This window comes from Hypomesus nipponensis, chromosome 21 (assembly GCF_054491055.1).
Source record: "Hypomesus nipponensis isolate SF chromosome 21, ASM5449105v1, whole genome shotgun sequence".
NCBI lineage: Eukaryota > Metazoa > Chordata > Actinopteri > Osmeriformes > Osmeridae > Hypomesus > Hypomesus nipponensis.
The window spans coordinates 2,134,297-2,155,000 of record NC_140381.1 but is presented as its reverse complement, the minus strand read 5'-3'; the positions used below and the strand labels follow the sequence as shown (position 1 = coordinate 2,155,000).

At 57.5% G+C, this 20,704-nt stretch overlaps 1 protein-coding gene across 1 annotated transcript in view; it reads left to right on the top strand.

The window, feature by feature from the left end:
- Positions 1-20,087, top strand: part of pkd1a (polycystic kidney disease 1a) — a 56,057-nt gene extending 35,970 nt beyond the window's left edge. Inside the window, exons 28-54 of the mRNA XM_084685916.1 lie at positions 615-759; positions 957-1,247; positions 1,523-1,611; positions 2,384-2,690; positions 3,013-3,181; positions 3,377-3,644; positions 3,920-4,115; positions 5,356-5,526; positions 5,622-5,765; positions 6,206-6,416; positions 6,581-6,701; positions 6,818-6,937; positions 7,154-7,203; positions 7,740-7,936; positions 8,130-8,226; positions 11,877-11,992; positions 12,138-12,340; positions 12,499-12,693; positions 12,855-12,988; positions 13,308-13,438; positions 14,027-14,186; positions 14,553-14,724; positions 14,914-15,213; positions 15,428-15,562; positions 15,913-16,239; positions 16,688-17,545; positions 17,636-20,087. Coding sequence (XP_084542042.1) covers positions 615-759; positions 957-1,247; positions 1,523-1,611; positions 2,384-2,690; positions 3,013-3,181; positions 3,377-3,644; positions 3,920-4,115; positions 5,356-5,526; positions 5,622-5,765; positions 6,206-6,416; positions 6,581-6,701; positions 6,818-6,937; positions 7,154-7,203; positions 7,740-7,936; positions 8,130-8,226; positions 11,877-11,992; positions 12,138-12,340; positions 12,499-12,693; positions 12,855-12,988; positions 13,308-13,438; positions 14,027-14,186; positions 14,553-14,724; positions 14,914-15,213; positions 15,428-15,562; positions 15,913-16,239; positions 16,688-17,545; positions 17,636-17,824 — 5,496 coding nt within the window. The 3' untranslated portion in view covers positions 17,825-20,087. The remainder of the gene's footprint in view (positions 1-614; positions 760-956; positions 1,248-1,522; positions 1,612-2,383; positions 2,691-3,012; positions 3,182-3,376; positions 3,645-3,919; positions 4,116-5,355; positions 5,527-5,621; positions 5,766-6,205; positions 6,417-6,580; positions 6,702-6,817; positions 6,938-7,153; positions 7,204-7,739; positions 7,937-8,129; positions 8,227-11,876; positions 11,993-12,137; positions 12,341-12,498; positions 12,694-12,854; positions 12,989-13,307; positions 13,439-14,026; positions 14,187-14,552; positions 14,725-14,913; positions 15,214-15,427; positions 15,563-15,912; positions 16,240-16,687; positions 17,546-17,635) is intronic.
- Positions 20,088-20,704: the final 617 nt, after the last annotated feature.

The following is a 20,704-nucleotide window of genomic DNA, read 5'->3' as shown; positions in this document are numbered from 1 at the left end:
TTTGTATTGGTGTGTGTGCTTCTGTGTGTGTGTGCTTCTGTGTGTGTGCGTCTGTGTGTGTGTGTGCTTCTGTGTGTGTGTGTGTGTGTGCTTCTGTGTGTGTGTGTGTGTGTGTGTGCTTCTGTGTGTGTGTGCTTCTGTGTGTGTGTGCTTCTGTGTGTGTGCGTCTGTGTGTGTGTGTGCTTCTGTGTGTGTGTGTGTGTGTGCTTCTGTGAGTGTGTGTGCTTCTGTGTGTGTGTGTGTGTGTGTGCTTCTGTGTGTGTGTGTGTGCTTCTGTGTGTGTGTGTGTGCTTGTGTGTGTGTGTGTGTGCTTGTGTGTGTGTGTGTGCTTGTGTGTGTGTGTGTGTGCTTGTGTGTGTGTGTGTGTGTGTGTGTGTGTGCTTGTGTGTGTGTGTGTGTGTGCTTGTGTGTGTGCTTGTGTGTGTGTGTGTGTGTGTGTGTGCTTGTGTGTGTGTGTGTGTGCTTGTGTGTGTGCTTGTGTGTGTGTGTGTGTGCTTGTGTGTGTGCTTGTGTGTGTGTGTGTGTGTGCTTGTGTGTGTGTGTGTGTGCTTGTGTGTGTGCTTGTGTGTGTGTGTGTGTGTGTGTGTGTGTGTGTGTGTGTGTGTGTGCTGCAGGCGGTGAGTCGGGAGTTCATCTGTGAGGAGTGTCAGAACATCACTCTGGACAAACTGGAGTCCATGCTGGAGATCCTGCAGACTGACTCCAAACAGGGCACTGTCACACCCACAGAGATAGCAGACAACATCCTCAACATCATGGGTACACACTCACACACACTGACACACACACTGACACACACACACACACTGACACACACACTGGCACACACACACACTGACACACACACTGACACACACACACACACACTGACACACACACACACACACAGAGGGAGAGAGAACACACATACACGTCTTTCTCACCAGTAACCCCCCCTCCCTCCCCTCCTCCCTCAGGTGACCTCATCCACCAGGTGAGCCAATCAGCCTCCTCGCAGCCTGTCCACCACGCCCCCCAGCTGGACGCCTCCTCCCCCTCCTCCCCCTCCTCCTCCCCCCCGGGGGCGGCCCACCCCCTGCGCGTAGCGGCCAAGGCCTACAGCCTGTCCTCCTCCCTCATGATGATCCTGATGAGCGCACGCGTGCTCAACGAGGAGCCCCTGGTGCTGCGAGGGGACGAGATCGCCGCCACGGGCAAGAGGGCCGACGCCCAGAGCCTGCTCTGCTACCACGGCAACGACAGCCCCGGTGAGGGGGGCGGGGAGGGGGGGTGGAGAGGGGTTGGAGAAGACGAGAGGACGGAAGGATTTGTTGTGAAGTTTCTAATACAGATGTCTCCTCCCCTCCTCCTCCTCTCCTCCTCCTCCCCTCCTCCTCCCCTCCTCCCCTCCTCCTCCTCCTCCTCCTCCCCCTCCCTTCCTCCTCCTCCCCTCCTCCTCCTCCTCCTCCCCTCCTCCTCCTCCCCTCCTCCTCCCCTCCTCCTCCTCCTCCTCCCCTCCTCCCCTGCTCCTCCCGTCCTCCAGAATGTGAGAGGTTCTCCATCCCCAGAGCCTTCAACAGCAGTCTGGGCAGAGCTGCAGCAGGACAGAGCATCATGCAGCTCATGTTCCAGGTGTGTGTGTGTGTGTGGGGGGGGGGGTTCCTATGGTTGACAGCTGTGAGTGTATGATGTAACCCCTTCTCTTCCTCCCTCTCTCCCTTCTTTTCCCTTCACTCTCCCTCCCTCCCTCTCTCTCCTCCCTCTCCCTCCCTCCCCCCTCTCCCTCCCCCCCCCCTCACTCCCTCCCTCTCTCTCCCCCCCCCCCTCCCCTCCCTCTCTTTCCTCCTCTCTCCCTCCCTCCCCCCTCCCCCCCCCCCCCCCCTCCCCTCCCTCTCCCTCCTCCCTCTCCCTCCCTCCCCCCTCTCCCTCCCCCACCCTCCCCTCCCTCTCTCTCCTCCCCCCTCCCCCCTCACCTCCCTCTCTCTCCTCCCCTCCCCTCCCTCTCTCTCCTCCCCCCCCTCCCCTCCCTCTCTCTCCTCCCCCCCCCCTCCCCTCCCTCTCTCTCTCCCTCCCCCCCCCTCCCTCCCTCTCTCTCCTCTCCCCCCCTCCCTCCCCCTCCCTCTCTCTCCTCCCCCCCCCCCTCCCCTCCCTCTCTCCCCTCCCTCTCTCTCCTCCCCCCCCCCCTCACTCCCTCCCTCTCTCTCCCCTCCCTCTCTCCCCTCCCTCTCTCTCTCTCCTCCCCCCCCCCCTCCCTCCCTCTCTCTCCTCCCTCCCTCCCCCCCTCCCCTCCCTCTCTCTCCTCCCCCCCCCCTCCCCTCCCTCTCTCTCCCTCCCCTCCCCTCCCCTCCCTCTCTCCTCCCTCTCTCTCCTCCCTCTCTCTCCCCTCCCTCTCTCTCCTCCCCAGGTGGAACCAAACCCGTTCCCCTTCAACTTTGTCCCTAACCACACCGTCTCCACAGAGGTGGCCTCCATGGAGTTCCGTAGGGACAACGGCTCCCACATCCCCATCCAGCACCTGAGCGCCAGCCAGGCCATCACCGTCGCCGTCAACAACGGCTCGGAGGGGGGCGGCGGGGCAGGAGTGGGAGGAGCCCCGTTGTCAGGGGCCGTCAACGTGAGCCGCTGTGAGTCGGTGGTGGTGAGGGTCAGCGCTGGGAACAGCAACCCACGAGCCGGCCTGTTCGTGCAGCTCAACTTCACCTCACTGGAAGGTAGGGAGCAACGCTGCCTTCATTTGGGGGGGGAAATAATGGGCGTATGTATGTATTAAAATGTTGTTTACATTTTTATTTAATTTTTGTATTTATTATAAAAAATTATGAAACAAAGCATTTTATACATATGTATGCAAAAATTTAATCTAAATAGCTTTTCTTTTTTTGTGTGTGTGTCAGCCCGCACATCACTTCCTGTTTCAGCCCACACATCACTTCCTGTGTGTCAACCAATGGCAGTTAGTCAACATGACATTGATTATTAAATGAATGGATATTAAATGAAGTTAATATGCATTTTGACCCTTTGACCTTTCAGAGGGAGGAGAGGCGGGGTCAGGGGGAGATGAACCCTCCATCTCTGCTTACCTCCACTCCCACCCACATCCCAACCAGTACAACTGCACCGACAGGAAACGCATCACGCGCAACATGACCAGGGGGAGGGACCTGGACCACAGGAAGTACACCTTCTTCCTGTCCCCAGAGTGAGTTGCCATGGAGACGACCTGGCGAACAGCATAAAATAACTTTTTTTTCAAAAAACTTCAACCTCATTCTCCCTCTTTTCCCCCCCTCCCTTCCCCCCCCCTCCCCCTCCCTCCCTCCCCCCCCCCCCCTACCTCCCCCTCCCCCCCCCCTACCTCCCTCCCTCCCCCTCCCTCCCCCTCCCTTCTCCCCAGGTCCTATGACACGACCCTGGACTACCACATCAACGTGACGGTGGACTGTCACCCCCCAGAGGGGGCGGGGCCGGGGCTGCGTCTGGAGGTGGGTGTGTTCTCCTCCCTGTGTCAGTACTTCAGCGAGAGCGACAAGCTGTGGAGGACGGACGGCATGGTGCCGTTACCGGAGACCAACGCCAGCCGCGCCTTCTGCCGCACGCGCCACCTCACCGCCTTCGGAGCCAGCCTCTTCGTACCGGCCAACGCTGTCACCTTCATCCTGCCAGTGAGCACGGAACACACATGCTACAGAAAAACACATGCTACAGACACAGTAAACTGTATTTACATACACACACACTCTTAACCCTAAACTCCCCCCTCCCCCCCCCCCCTTCACTCCCTTCCCCTCCCCCCTCTCCCTCCCTCCCTCCCTCCCTCCCTCCCCCTCTCCTCTCCTCCCCTCCCACCTTCCCTCCCCCCCCTCCTCCCTCCCTCCCTCCCTCCCTCCCCCCCCTCACCTCCCTCCCTCCCCCCCCCCCCCCCCCCTCCCCGCCCCAGGAGCGTTCAGGCGTGGCCAGTCTGGTGGTGCTCCTGACGTGTGTTCTGGGGTTGCTATGTTACGGCGTGGCGGCGGTGCTCTTGCACAAACTGGACCAGGTGTGTCTGAGGCGTGCGGCCGTGGTGCCGCTCTGCAGCCCAGACGGACCCTTCAAGTACCAGGTCCAGATCAAGACAGGCTGGAGCCCGGGGGCAGGTGAGGGGGGAGGTCCTGGGGGAGGGGCAGGGCATCATGGGAGGGCTGGGGGGGTCAGAGAGGGGGGTCAGGGGGAGGGGGGAGGTCCTGGGGGGAGGGGCAGGGCATCATGGGAGGGCTGGGGGGGTCAGAGAGGGGGATCAGGGGCTGGGGGAGGGGGGAGGTCCTGGGGGGAGGTCCTGGGGGAGGGGCAGGGCATCATGGGAGGGCTGGGGGGGTCAGAGAGGGGGGTCAGGGGATGGGGGGGTCAGAGAGGGGGGTCAGGGTTAGTACACTGTCTCCCTGCCTACCCGGAGAGTGATTATTTATAAACACAAAATGTGCCCCATATATAACACACTCACACACTTCTCTCTGCCCCCACACAGTCTCTCTGCCCCCACACAGTCTCTCTGCCCTCTGCCCCCACACAGTCTCTCTGCCCCCACACAGTCTCTCTGCCCCCACACAGTCTCTCTGCCCCCACACAGTCTCTGTGCCCTCTGCCCCCACACAGTCTCTGTGCCCTCTGCCCCCACACAGTCTCTGTGCCCTCTGCCCCCACACAGTCTCTCTGACCCTCTGCCCCCACACAGTCTCTGTGCCCTCTGCCCCCACACAGTCTCTGTGACCCTGTGCCCCCACACAGTCTCTGTGACCCTGTGCCCCCACACAGTCTCTGTGACCCTGTGCCCCCACACAGTCTCTGTGCCCTCTGCCCCCACACAGTCTCTGTGACCCTGTGCCCCCACACAGTCTCTGACCCTGTGCCCCCACACAGTCTCTCTGACCCTGTGCCCCCACACAGTCTCTGTGACCTCTGCCCCCACACAGTCTCTGTGCCCTCTGCCCCCACACAGTCTCTGTGACCCTGTGCCCCCACACAGTCTCTGACCCTCTGCCCCCACACAGTCTCTCTGACCCTGTGCCCCCACACAGTCTCTGTGACCCTCTGCCCCCACACAGTCTCTGTGCCCTCTGCCCCCACACAGTCTCTGTGACCCTGTGCCCCCACACAGTCTCTGTGCCCTCTGCCCCCACACAGTCTCTGTGACCCTCTGCCCCCACACAGTCTCTGTGCCCTCTGCCCCCACACAGTCTCTGTGACCCTCTGTCCCCACACAGTCTCTGTGCCCTCTGTCCCCACACAGTCTCTGTGACCCTGTGCCCCCACACAGTCTCTGACCCTGTGCCCCCACACAGTCTCTGACCCTGTGCCCCCACACAGCCTCTGTGACCATGTGCCCTCTGTCCCCCCCAGGCACCAGCGCCCACGTGGGCATCAGTGTGTTCGGGGGGGAGACTCGGAGCGGACACCACCACCTGGACTGCAGCGGAGCGTTCACACGCAACACCCTCGACATCTTCCACATCGCCACGGAGACCAGCCTCGGAAACATCTGGAAGATCCGCATCTGGCACGACAACAAGGGTAAGCACACTCACACACTCACGCACGCACACACACACACACACACATGAGGAGCACACACACGCAGACTGACCCCTCCCCCCTCCTCCCCCCAGGTCTCTCCCCTGCCTGGATGCTCCAGTATGTCCTGGTCAAGGACCTGCAGACAGGAAGTAGCTACTACTTCCTGGTGGACGAGTGGCTGTCTGTGGACAACGAGAGGACGGACGGCCGAGTGGAGATCGAAGTGGAGGCCTCAGGTGAGAGAGAGAGACAGAGAGAGAGAGAGAGAGAGAGAGAGAGAGAGAGAGAGAGGGAGAGAGGGAGAGAGACAGAGAGACAGAGAGACAGAGAGAGAGAGAGAGGGAGAGAGGGAGAGAGAGAGAGAGACAGAGAGACAGAGAGAGAGAGAGAGATAGAGAGAGAGAGAGAGAGAGAGAGAGAGAGGGAGAGAGGGAGAGAGGGAGAGAGACAGAGAGACAGAGAGAGAGAGAGAGAGAGAGAGAGAGAGAGAGAATGTGTGTGGACATCTCCAGGTATCTGTGGTAAGTTGTGTGTGTGTGTACCACTCTCTGTGGTAGGACAGCTGTGTCCGTGCGTGTTAGTTAAACACAAACTCCAAACTGCGTACAGCCGACCTTTCACTCGTCAACGTCGCCTCAACCCACTTCCTGTCCCCCCCCCCTTCCCCCCCCGGCAGGGGAGGCGGAGCTGGTGCGCTGGCCCCGCCCCCTGGTGTGGGAGCTGCAGAGAGCTCTGGCAGAGAGCCACCTGTGGCTGAGCCTGTGGGAGCGTCCCGCCCGCAGTCCCTTCACCCGCCTGCAGAGGGCCACCTGCTGCGCCCTGCTGCTGCAGTTGTGCATGCTGAGCAACAGCCTCTGGTACAGCTGTGTGGCACACGCACGCCTGGGGTAGGTCTGGGGGGGGGGGGGAGGGACTGTATATGTGTTAACAGCAGTGTGTGTATGTGTGTTTGTGTTCAGTACTAACAGCAGTGTGTGTATGTGTGTTTGTGTTCAGTACTAACAGCAGTGTGTGTATATGTGTGTAGTATTAACAGTGGTGTGTGTTGCAGCTTGGTGTCCAGGCGTGTGTCCGTCTCCTGGGAGACGCTGCTAGTGGGCGGAGTCAGCTGCCTGGTGGTCTACCCCCTCTACCTGCTGGTGTTTACCCTGCTCAGGATGAGTCGCAGTCAGGTGACACACACACACACATCAAACCTGTAAACACACATGGCCACTATGATACAGATACTGATGGTATGCATGTGTGTGTGTGTGTGTGTGTGTGTGTGTGTGTGTGTGTGTACCAGTGTGTGTCTGTGGAGCAGGTTTCTCCGCAGGTGGAACAGGAGTCGGTGGAGATAGATGAATTCCTGGACGACTCCCTGGCAGGAAGCTCCTTCCTCTTCCTCAACGGACTTCCTGGAGAGGTACCACAGTGTGTGTGTGTGTAGGATGTGTGTGTGTGTAGGATGTGTGTGTGTGCGTGTGTGGGATAACATCATATTGTCTCTAGCGCACTCATTAGTGTCTCTGCTTTTCTTCTGCCTTTTCATTCTCCCATTTCCCAATCCTCCCTCCTCCCCTCCCCCTCCTCCTCGCCCTCCCCTCTCCTCCTCCCCTCCTCCTCCCCCTCCCCCCTCCAGTCCTACTCAGAGGAGACCAATGTGGACCTCCCCACCCCCTCCACTAAAAGGTAAGCAGCTTGTTGCTGTGGCGACGTGAGGATGATTGACATGTCCAATTAGTTCCATCAGGACAGGAGGTCTCTCCTGCTTTAGTCATTAATGAAGAGGTGAGAGAGGGATGAAAGAGAGGGAGAGGGGAGAGAGGGATGAGGGACAGAGAGAGAGAGGAGAGGGGGAAGAGATAATGAGTGGCCAGAGGTCAGGAGAGACCTTGAGAGATGTTGAGGAGAGAATTTGGGTGTGTGTGTAGATGTGTGTGTGTGTGTGTATGTGAGTTTGTGTGTGTGGATGTCTGTGTGTCCCTAAATAACTCATATCTGTGCCTCATTAATTCCCAAAGTTTGGTGTTATCATTTCTACACACAGTATTTAAGCTTTTGAAATTCTGACACTTCACAGTCAACATATTCTCTCTCCCAAACCTCCCAAACACCACGCTCCCTCTCCCCTCTCTCTCCCCTCTCTCTCTCTCCCCTCTCTCTCTCTCTCTGCATCTCTCTCTTTCTCTCTGCCTCTCTACCTCCCCCCCCCTTCCCTCTTCCAGTATGGAGAGCTGGAGCGAGACTGAAGAGGACGAGGATTGTGATTGGCCGGAGCTGTTGAGTGACGCGTCGGTGGTGGGCGGGGTGGGGCTGGGGGCGGGGCTTCCCAGGCTGAAGAGGGGTCAAGGTAGTAGACACCTGGGCGTGGACATGACCTTTGACCCCGACGACGAATGCAACCAATACTTCACCTCCTCAGGTACCATGGTTACCATGTACTGCTTAGTCAGCTAGATAATCGCTTAGTTACTCACTTAATCGGCTAGTTAGTTAAATACCGAGTCAGATAATAAATTGCTGAGTTAGTTAAGCAGTCTGTATTGATGAGTGTTTAGTGCCGGAGATGATCTACTGAGTGATAACTCCTCCCCTCCCTGCCGCCCCCCTCTCAGACGAGGACCTGATCAAGCGCATCCTGGCGGACGGTCAGTTGCAGCTGCGTGACGCCCAGCAGCTCTTCTCTCAGCCTGACAACGACCTGGCTGACCTGTGAGTGTGACCCCTGACCCCTGACCTCTACCATGCTCCCCACCATCACCCCTGACCCCTGACCTCTACCATGCTCCCCACCATCACCCCTGACCCCTGACATCTACCATGCTCCCCACCATCACCCCTGACCCCTGACCTCTACCATGCTCCCCACCATCACCCCTGACCCCTGACCTCTACCATGCTCCCCACCATCACCCCTGACCCCTGACCTCTACCATGCTCCCCACCATCACCCCTGACCCCTGACCTCTACCATGCTCCCCACCATCACCCCTGACCCCTGACCTCTACCATGCTCCCCACCATCACCCCTGACCCCTGACCTCTACCATGCTCCCCACCATCACCCCTGACCCCTGACCTCTACCATGCTCCCCACCATCACCCCTGACCTCTACCATGCTCCCCACCATCACCCCTGACCCCTGACCTCTACCATGCTCCCCACCATCACCCCTGACCCCTGACCTCTACCATGCTCCCCACCATCACCCCTGACCCCTGACCTCTACCATGCTCCCCACCATCACCCCTGACCCCTGACCTCTACCATGCTCCCCACCATCACCCCTGACCCCTGACCTCTACCATGCTCCCCACCATCACCCCTGACCCCTGACCTCTACCATGCTCCCCACCATCACCCCTGACCCCTGACCTCTACCATGCTCCCCACCATCACCCCTGACCCCTGACCTCTACCATGCTACCCACCATCACCCCTGACCCCTGACCTCTACCATGCTCCCCACCATCACCCCTGACCCCTGACCTCTACCATGCTCCCCACCATCACCCCTGACCCCTGACCTCTACCATGCTCCCCACCATCACCCCTGACCCCTGACCTCTACCATGCTCCCCACCATCACCCCTGACCCCTGACCTCTACCATGCTCCCCACCATCACCCCTGACCCCTGACCTCTACCATGCTCCCCACCATCACCCCTGACCCCTGACCTCTACCATGCTCCCCACCATCACCCCTGACCCCTGACCTCTACCATGCTCCCCACCATCACCCCTGACCCCTGACCTCTACCATGCTCCCCACCATCACCCCTGACCCCTGACCTCTACCATGCTCCCCACCATCACCCCTGACCCCTGACCTCTACCATGCTCCCCACCATCACCCCTGACCCCTGACCTCTACCATGCTCCCCACCATCACCCCTGACCCCTGACCTCTACCATGCTCCCCACCATCACCCCTGACCCCTGACCTCTACCATGCTCCCCACCATCACCCCTGACCCCTGACCTCTACCATGCTCCCCACCATCACCCCTGACCCCTGACCTCTACCATGCTCCCCACCATCACCCCTGACCCCTGACCTCTACCATGCTCCCCACCATCACCCCTGACCCCTGACCTCTACCATGCTCCCCACCATCACCCCTGACCCCTGACCTCTACCATGCTCCCCACCATCACCCCTGACCCCTGACCTCTACCATGCTCCCCACCATCACCCCTGACCCCTGACCTCTACCATGCTCCCCACCATCACCCCTGACCCCTGACCTCTACCATGCTCCCCACCATCACCCCTGACCCCTGACCTCTACCATGCTCCCCACCATCACCCCTGACCCCTGACCTCTACCATGCTCCCCACCATCACCCCTGACCCCTGACCTCTACCATGCTCCCCACCATCACCCCTGACCCCTGACCTCTACCATGCTCCCCACCATCACCCCTGACCTCTACCATGCTCCCCACCATCACCCCTGACCTCTACCATGCTCCCCACCATCACCCCTGACCCCTGACCTCTACCATGCTCCCCACCATCACCCCTGACCCCTGACCTCTACCATGCTCCCCACCATCACCCCTGACCCCTGACCTCTACCATGCTCCCCACCATCACCCCTGACCCCTGACCTCTACCATGCTCCCCACCATCACCCCTGACCTCTACCATGCTCCCCACCATCACCCCTGACCCCTGACCTCTACCATGCTCCCCACCATCACCCCTGACCCCTGACCTCTACCATGCTCCCCACCATCACCCCTGACCCCTGACCTCTACCATGCTCCCCACCATCACCCCTGACCCCTGACCTCTACCATGCTCCCCACCATCACCCCTGACCCCTGACCTCTACCATGCTCCCCACCATCACCCCTGACCCCTGACCTCTACCATGCTCCCCACCATCACCCCTGACCCCTGACCTCTACCATGCTCCCCACCATCACCCCTGACCCCTGACCTCTACCATGCTCCCCACCATCACCCCTGACCCCTGACCTCTACCATGCTCCCCACCATCACCCCTGACCCCTGACCTCTACCATGCTCCCCACCATCACCCCTGACCCCTGACCTCTACCATGCTCCCCACCATCACCCCTGACCCCTGACCTCTACCATGCTCCCCACCATCACCCCTGACCCCTGACCTCTACCATGCTCCCCACCATCACCCCTGACCCCTGACCTCTACCATGCTCCCCACCATCACCCCTGACCCCTGACCTCTACCATGCTCCCCACCATCACCCCTGACCCCTGACCTCTACCATGCTCCCCACCATCACCCCTGACCTCTACCATGCTCCCCACCATCACCCCTGACCTCTACCATGCTCCCCACCATCACCCCTGACCCCTGACCTCTACCATGCTCCCCACCATCACCCCTGACCCCTGACCTCTACCATGCTCCCCACCATCACCCCTGACCCCTGACCTCTACCATGCTCCCCACCATCACCCCTGACCCCTGACCTCTACCATGCTCCCCACCATCACCCCTGACCCCTGACCTCTACCATGCTCCCCACCATCACCCCTGACCCCTGACCTCTACCATGCTCCCCACCATCACCTCTGACCCCTGACCTCTACCATGCTCCCCACCATCACCCCTGACCCCTGACCTCTACCATGCTCCCCACCATCACCCCTGACCCCTGACCTCTACCATGCTCCCCACCATCACCCCTGACCCCTGACCTCTACCATGCTCCCCACCATCACCCCTGACCCCTGACCTCTACCATGCTCCCCACCATCACCCCTGACCCCTGACCTCTACCATGCTCCCCACCATCACCCCTGACCCCTGACCTCTACCATGCTCCCCACCATCACCCCTGACCCCTGACCTCTACCATGCTCCCCACCATCACCCCTGACCCCTGACCTCTACCATGCTCCCCACCATCACCCCTGACCCCTGACCTCTACCATGCTCCCCACCATCACCCCTGACCCCTGACCTCTACCATGCTCCCCACCATCACCCCTGACCCCTGACCTCTACCATGCTCCCCACCATCACCCCTGACCCCTGACCTCTACCATGCTCCCCACCATCACCCCTGACCCCTGACCTCTACCATGCTCCCCACCATCACCCCTGACCCCTGACCTCTACCATGCTCCCCACCATCACCCCTGACCCCTGACCTCTACCATGCTCCCCACCATCACCCCTGACCCCTGACCTCTACCATGCTCCCCACCATCACCCCTGACCCCTGACCTCTACCATGCTCCCCACCATCACCCCTGACCCCTGACCTCTACCATGCTCCCCACCATCACCCCTGACCCCTGACCTCTACCATGCTCCCCACCATCACCCCTGACCTCTGACCTTACTGTGTGTGTGTCAGGTCCAGTATCTTGGGGGATAGGACAGAGGTCATCCTCCTGCAGAAGCTGAGTGACCCTCTGACCCCGGGGGGGGGGAGGAGAAACCCCCCCAAGACCGCCTTCACCTCCAATACAGGTGAGGGTGTGTGTGGGTGTGTGTGTGTGGGTGTGTGTACTAACGAAGTAATGAGGATTTTGTAACAGTCGTGATTATTCATATTTCTCTCTCTACTTCTCCCTCTCTCCCCCCCCCCCCCTCTCTCTCTCTCTCTCTCTATCAGTTATAACTGATGTGTGTCAACCGAGGCGGTTCCCTGCCTGGGTTGGCCGTGCCACCCTATGGGGGAGCTGGGCGGTGCTTGTCCTGGCCAATGGGCTGTCTATGTGGGCGGGGCGAGGTTTCAGCGAGGGCGTGGCCATGATGTGGCTGATTTCCTGTATCGGCAGCTTCATGACTTCCTGTTTCCTACTGGAGCCAATTAAGGCAAGGCAACACAAGCACACACACACACTCAGACGCACACATACAGTCACACATGCTGTGTGTATGTGTGTATCAGGGTCTTCTGCATGTTTTCCTGCTGCTGTCCAAGGCGGTGTACTTTGCGGTGTGTGTGTGTGTGACTCTGCCCTGCCCCCCAGGTGGTGTGTGAGGCGGTGTACTTTGCGGTGTGTGTGCGACGTCTGTGTCCGGAGGAGCAGGACGTGCTGGTGGACTCTCCCAGGGTGCAGCGCGTGGTGCAGAGGGTGCCCCGCGTTCGCCCCCCTCACGGCTTCGCCCTGGCCCAGGCCCAGGACCAGGCCCGCAAGGTCCGCCTGCTGCACACCATGCTGAAGGTGCAGGCACTCTCACACACACTCTCTCTCACACACACACACACACACACACACACTCTCTCTCACACACACACACACACTCTCTCTCTCACACACACACACAGCTGTGCAGAGCCAGGCTTCCTCAGGTTCTGAGCAGCGTGACTTTGTCTGTGTTGCAGAACTTCCTGGTGTACATGCTGGTTCTACTGCTGGTTCTGCTGCTGAACTTCTCTGACCCGGCAGAACACTCCCAGACCCTGGGACTGCACACCCAGCTGAAACACACACTGAACACTCCACAGACTGGCAGCAGGTGAGCTCACACACACACACACACACACACCTTCTTCCTCCACCCCAGTGTCCTCATGTCACCCACTCATACATTCTCTTTTACACACACACACACACACACTCTCACTTCTATCTCAATTTCAACACTCCTGTGACATCTCATGTATATTACATTACAGAAGTGTCTGAAGGGTGTGAATGAGCAAAAAGCGGCTGGTGTGTGTGTGTGTGTGCTGTTGACGCTTTGATCAAACTCCCAGCATTGACAACTGTAGGAAGTAACCAGACACACACACACACTCTCACACACAGTCTAACTCCTTGTCTCTGCGTCGCAGACGTGAGGACCTGTGTACGTGGCTTATGGAGTCCCTGTTGCCACGGCTACTGGATGACTCCTCCCTCTTTCAGGAGACAGGAAGTGTCCTTCTGGGTTCGCCTCGTCTGAGACAGACAAGAGACACACACAGTGAGTGAGTGTGTGTGTGTGTGTGTGTGAGTGAGTGAGTGAGTGAGTGAGTGAGTGAGTGAGTGAGTGAGTGAGTGAGTGAGTGAGTGAGTGAGTGAGTGAGTGAGAGAGAGAGAGAGAGAGAGAGAGAGAGAGAGAGAGAGAGAGAGAGAGAGAGAGAGAGAGAGAGAGAGAGAGAGAGAGAGAGAGAGAGAGAGTGATGTCCAGAGTTTCATGTAACTTTCAGACTCCTTCAAAGTGAACCCACACACTTACACACAGTCACACACACACTCTCACACACAATCACATACACACTCTCACACACAGTCACACACACACTTTCACACACAATCACATACACACTCTCACACACAGTCACACACACACTCTCACACACAATCACATACACACTCTCACACACAGTCACATACACACTCTCACACACAGTCACATACACACAAACACACCTTGAATTGGTGACTCATATGGTCAGGGCTGCAGCAGAACAATGTTCTTGAGTCATAGAACATGTCTTATTTTAGATGCATTCACAACTCTCATTCTGTCAGACCCACACACCGTTCTGAAGTGTTCTTGTGTCTCCAGGTTCCGGTTCTGTCGGGTCTGGTTCCGTTAACAGTACCAGTGCAGCAGCCTGGACCAATGACGTACGTGGTGGAGAGATCATCCAATCACTGAGCAGGACTCTGGATGAGGCCCTCACCTCACTACGACACCTACAGGCACGCCATTGGCTGGACCACAGGTAGGAGGGGGGAGTGGGAGGGGGGGGGGAGAGGAGGGAGGAGAGAGAGACAGAGTGAGAGAGAGAGAGAGAGAGAGGGAGAGAGAGAGGGAGAGAGAAAGAGAGAGAGAGGGAGAGGGAGAGGGAGAGGGAGAGGGAGAGGGAGGGAGGGAGGGAGGGAGGGAGGGAGGGAGGGAGGGAGGGAGGGAGGGAGGGAGGGAGGGAGGGAGAGAAAGAGGGAGGGAGGGAGGGAGGGAGGGAGGGAGGGAGGGAGGGAGGGAGGGAGGGAGGAGGGGAGGGGGGAGGGGAGGGGGGAGGGGGGAGAAGAACAGAGGTAATGTTTACATTTTCCTTAAGATGTAAACGTTGTTGTGTGTGTGTGGGCAGAACCAGGGAAGTGTGTGTGGAGTTCTCTCTCTACAACACCAACACAGACCTGCTCACAGCCTTCAAGTTCCTGTTTGAGTTTCCTGTCTCTGAGCGCGCTCAGTCAAGCCTTGACCTCCTGACCTTTCGTCTGCAACCCGTCACGGGCCTCAACCTGCAGATGTTGCTCACGGTAACCCTGAAATGACTGTACTCCAGACGTATATATTAATATGAATTAATTTAACGTCAATAAATAACCAACTGGAAAATCCCTCCCGTCTCCCCTTTCCCTCCTCTCCTCTCTCCCCCATCTCCCTCTCCCCCTCCCCTCTCTATCCCCCTCCCCTCTCCCCCCCCCCTCCCCTCTCTCCCCCTCCAGGGTCTCTTCCTGCTCCTGCTCCTGTACTTCTGCGTGGGCGGGGCTACCTGCTGTTTCCGTGGCGCCCTGAGGGAGGGGTGGCGCTACCTGCTGTCCCCGTGGCGACTGCTCGGCGCGTGCGGTCTGGTGCTGGCCGCTTGCGTGTGCGCGCTGCAGTTCCTGCGCTTGGCCATCGGGGGGCGGCGCTGGGCGCGGTTCCTGGCTGACAGGTCTGGGTTCACAGACTTCCACTCCCTGGCCCGCCTGTCGCACGCTCACTCCAACCTCTCCGCTCTCCTGCTGTTCCTGCTGTTACTGAAGGTGAGGGAGGGAGGGAGGGAGGGAGGGAGGGAGGGAGGGAGGGAGGGAGGGAGGGAGGGAGGGAGGGAGGGAGGGAGGGAGGGAGGGAGGGAGGGAGGGAGGGAGGGAGGGAGGGAGGGAGGGAGGGAGGGAGGGAGGGAGGGAGGGAGGGAGGGAGGGAGGGAGGGAGGGAGGGAGGAGACAGAGTGACAGGATGTGGTTCCCCTCTCTCCAGGCCTCCCATCACCTGCGTCTCCTGAGGGAGTGGGCTGTGTTCGGCAGGACTCTCAGCAGGTCAGTCTGGGACGTCCTGGCTGCTGCTGTGCTGCTGCTGCTGCTGCTGCTGGCCTACGCTCACACTGCACACCTGGTGAGACACACACACTGCACACCTGGTGAGACACACACACTGCACACACACTGCACACCTGGTGAGACACACACACTGCACACACACTGCACACCTGGTGAGACACACACACTGCACACACACTGCACACCTGGTGAGACACACACACTGCTCACACTGCACACCTGGTGAGACACACACACTGCACACCTGGTGAGACACATTTACATTTCGTCAGTTAGCAGACGCTCTTATCCAGAGTGACTTACAGTAAGTACGAACCGGCAACCTTCTGATTAATAGCCCGGTTCCCTAACCGCTCAGTCATCTGACTCCACACACAGACTCACCCCCTCCTTCTCTCTCTCCAGCTCTTCCACTCCGTTCTAGAAGGCTACGGCAGCATTGGCTCCGCCTGTCTTTCGTTGCTAGGCGCCGGGGGTCGCGGCCTATTGTCTTGGCGACCGTCTGCGATGATGACAGGCCCCTTAAGCTCCACCTCCTCCCTGGCCTTCCACACAAGCTTCGCCGTGCTACGCCTGTTGTTGCTATGGATGCTGACCTCCGCGTTGCTAAGGAATTATCGCCGGGCGAGGGCGGAGCTTTACCGTCCAGCAGTGGATCTCCAAGACTACGAGATGGTTGAGCTGTTTCTACGGCGACTGAAGATGTGGATGGGACTCAGCAGGGCCAAAGAGGTAGGGTAGCACTTCCTGCTTCTTGTCCAGAGGACGGTCCACTTCCTGTGGACTTCCTGCCTGTAGCCCAGGATCAGTATATGAGCCTTTGCGTCTATTGCGGAAGTTGGATTTATGATTGTTCAAATATTGATTTGTCCTCTCTTCCACCTTCGTTCCATCCCTCTCTCCTCCCCTCCATCCCTCCATCTCCCCCCTCTCTCCTCCCCTCCATCCCTCCATCTCCCCCCTCTCTCCTCCCCTCCATCCCTCCATCTCCCCCCTCTCTCCTCCCCTCCATCCCTCCATCTCCCCCCTCTCTCCTCCCCTCCATCCCTCCATCTCCCCCCTCTCTCCTCCCCTCCATCCCTCCATCTCCCCCCTCTCTCCTCCCCTCCATCCCTCCATCTCCCCCCTCTCTCCTCCCCTCCATCCCTCCATCTCCCCCCTCTCTCCCCCCCTTCCTCAGTTCCGTCACAAGGTGCGTTTTGAGGGCATGGAGCCCCCCCCGTCCCGCTCCTCCTCCACCAGCGACTGTAAGTCCCTGTGCCTGCCCCCCCTGGACGCCCCCGACGCCGCTCCCTCCCCGGACAGCGTGGACGCCGGCTCTGAGGCCTCCTGGCGCCCGTCCTCCTCCAGCCCCTGCTTCCTGACAGAGGCCCCAGGGACTGGGCTTGGCCTGGGGCTCGGCCTGGTTCAGGGGGGGCCTGGAGCTGCTGGGGGGCCTGGAAGTGGGAGTCCTGGAGGTCTGGGGGGCCCTGGCGTGCCAGTGGGAGGGGCCACGTGGCGGGAGAGGGCGGAGTCTGAGGCCACACTGCGCAGGCTCCTCCCTTCGCTTGACGCCCTGCTGCAGCAGCTGGACCGCGTCACCGTGGCGACCGAGGAGCTATACCGCGTCGAGTGCCGCTTGGAGCGCGCTCAGAGGAAGGCCAGGGAGAAGGGGAGGGGCTTAGGAAGAGGGGGGGAAGAGAAAGGGGGAGGAGGAGGAGGAGGAGAGAGAGGGAGGAGTCGGGGGGGAGCGGGGAAGGAGAAAGGGAAGGGGGAGGAGAGAGGGAAGGGGGAGGAGAAGGATTCCGCTGGACGGAGAGAACGGAAGGAAAGGAGGATCCAGAGGAAGAGAGATGAGAGGAGCGAAGGTGTGGTGGGGGGCAGTCAGCCCAAAGACTCTGGGACTGGGAGACCCAAAACCACCTCTACTGCCCCCCTGTCATATGCCCCAGGGAGTGCATCTGCCCCCCCTGATACCCCTGCACCCCTTGCCTCAACGCCTAAACTCACCCCTGCCCCTCCTCCCACCCCTGCCCCAGTGCCTACCCCCTCCCTACCACCCACCCCTGCCCCGGTGCCTACCCCCTCCCTCCCACCCGCCCCCAGTACCCCCGTCCCTCCTCCGGTCTCTACCCCCGCCCCCCTCCCGCCTCCCCAGCCCAGGGACTGGAACCCCCCCCTGGAGAGGGAGACCCTGCCCCCCTCCTCCAGCCTGTTCAACTACCCCGCCCACACCACCACCATCCCCACGCACAAGCGCAAGCGCAAGCCCCCGCCCCTCAAGAACAAGGTGCACCCCAACCCAGACAGGCACGTCTCTGGACACCCCAAACCCTGAGGACCCCCCCCCCCCCACACACCCCGAACCAGCACCTCCGGGATGGAGGGATGAGCGTGAGAGGAGGACAGCGACAACGGGTTTGTCACAGATGTCCCCTCTTTAACCCTAACCCTCTAAACCTGGAATGGAGGGAGAGAAGGATGGAGAGTTAAAGGGATGGGGGAGAGATGGAAGGATGGAAATATGGAGGGATGGAGGGATGGAGAGATGAAGGGACGTATAAAGAAGAGATACCCCGGCTGGCCTCACATTCATACTGTTGGCATGGAAACAAGGTGCCGGTTGCCTGATCGTTGATCCCCCGTGACCCCATGTGACCCTGGAGGTCGTGTGGAGTCGATGACAGAAGCACGCCGACGTGCTCACCACATAAGAAGAAATAACTCAGAAGAAGAGAAGAAGACTGTCATCGTCTGTTTGTTTTGGCGTGAGAATTCAAGGAAGATATACGTGTATATATGATTGATTTCTGGTCGTCGTTGGTACACAGGTGACGCTTTTTACAAGCTTTCAGACTCACTCGAGCTCACACGCACACACACATACACACACACACGGTGCTAACAAACTGGCACGCCTCAGGACTTCCATGGCGGAATGAGAAGAAAGAGTGGAGGGAGAGAGAGAGGGAGGGAGAGGGAGAGAGAGAGAGAGAGAGAGAGAGAGAGAGAGAGAGAGAGAGAGAGAGAGAGAGAGAGAGAGAGAGAGAGAGAGAGAGAGAGAGAGAGAGAGAGAGAGAGAGAGAGAGAGAGAGAGAGAGAGAGAGAGAGAGAGAGAGAGAGAGAGAGAGAGAGAGAGAGGATAAGGGCCGACAGGTTGCAGAAAGTGACATCAAACAGACAAGAGATGGAGAGAGGATGGAGAGAGACCGTAGTTTGAAGTATGTTGGACAGAAGTGGACAGTGTCAACCAGGAAGTTTCTAGACGATGTAAATGAAATGGAGGAAGTATTCTGCTTACAATGAGATTGTGTTGTTGTAAAGGTACACAAACTACATTTCCCAGAAGGCTTTGCGTTGATCATAACCTCAACTCCCAAGAAGCAGCAAGGGTACTAAACTATTAATCTACTTTTATTAATGTTTTGTTCTTTTGGTTGTACTTTTTAATGTTTTTATTTTTTTATTGTCAGTACGGTTCTAATTTAAAAGCACTTTTGACGTACCAGTGGGCATAATGTGTTAGCCTGGTTGTCTGATAATAAGCTCAGTGAGATTATAGATGAAGCTTCACAAGTGTTTTAATTATTAACATTGCCAAAGCTTGCGCATTTTACATGTCACGGATGAGAGGTCGTTCATTCCTTTTGGTACTTTGCACTTTATTTCCATGTGGGACTTTTACACAGTTCGCTTGTATTAGCTGTTGTCTTTACATCGTAATCTACAGGATAGCTATGCAGATTGATCTTTTGATGAGCGTTATTAATTAATTTAGCATATAAAAGCAGCAGTATATATTATTGTTTGGCGTAATTATGTATTTCTCTGTTTCTCAATATTATAATTGTTTGTTGAATTGTATTTTTTGTTTGTTTAAAACGTCACTCCACTTCCTTTTTAATCAATTTCCTACCCACATACTTCCTGTTTCCTGTGGGCAGAACTCAGGGACCCCACCCCTTCTTCCCCCAAACCAGAAAGACAGAAATAGGAACATTGTTGTAGGAGTGCTACAGAACAGCTTTAAGCTTTTGTCGCGCTAGCTAGACCAAAGAATACCCCTCAGACCTCAACGTTTCTCTGAAGGCCTCCAACAACAGTGCTAACGAAGCATTTCAAACGGCTTTTTATGCCGCAAATTATCGGGAGCCAGTGTGCACATATCATTGTTCCCACGGTGTGTATATATTCCATTGTGTTGTATATGAATCTGTTTGGATTTCGACTTTACTTTCCGACGGTCCCAAGAACTCACCGCGTCACCCCGACAACACCACTCCCACAGTTCCCCTGGTAACAGCAGCAACCGAAACGGTTATTTTACGATAATGATGATGACGACGGAGGTGGAGTTTAGCGCCCCCTGTCGCAATCTGCAAATACCTTTTTGGCACCAAAGCCCACCGACATGAACGGTTTCTTCTTGTAAGTTAGTGTCGCTAACCTTTGTCTTCTGATATGTAAAAGTGTTTCGTTTTGTATTTGTCAAACGTTTTTTTTTCTGTTTCATAATCGTAACTTTGTCTGCGTATCCTTGTCTTCCTAGCCCTTCCTGCTTTTGCACTTGACAAAGTCGAATAAAGAGTTTGACAGCTTAAGACTTGGTTCACTGAGTGTGTAGGATACGACAGTGTGTGTGTGGGTACATGGGTTGGTGTGGTGTGTGTTGCAGTGTGTGTGTCTGATCAGACCTCCTGTACTGATTACTAACTGACTGTATATAAATCTCGATATTTACACGCTAATCATCTGTACTCCTTGAACTACAAGCATGTCCAATCATATTTAAAGGACTACAAATACATAACTGCCAAAATGACATTTTGTGACTATTTCAGAAATGACACCCATCATGTTTCTTCAATGTATGATTGTATTTCCCCTACACACACACACACGTTTACAAATTTATACAAGTTTCAAATGGCGATTATCTCCTCTTATTAACTCTTCTGAAACCAGGGAGAACGCTGTCCAAGGCCTGCACGTCAAAATATGAATTCATGGAATAATAAAACACGAATACTTAAAAAATAATTGACTGTATTATGACTTCAATCTGTATTTGTTCATCAGGTAATCATCAATCAGGTTTTCGTCGTGATTTAATTCATGTGTGTTGAAAGGTTAATTTTCATCGGGTCGCTTGGTTCGATAATGAACAGAGGGTGCATGTGTAGAGGGTGTGTGTGTGGCTGGGTGTGTGTGGTGTGGC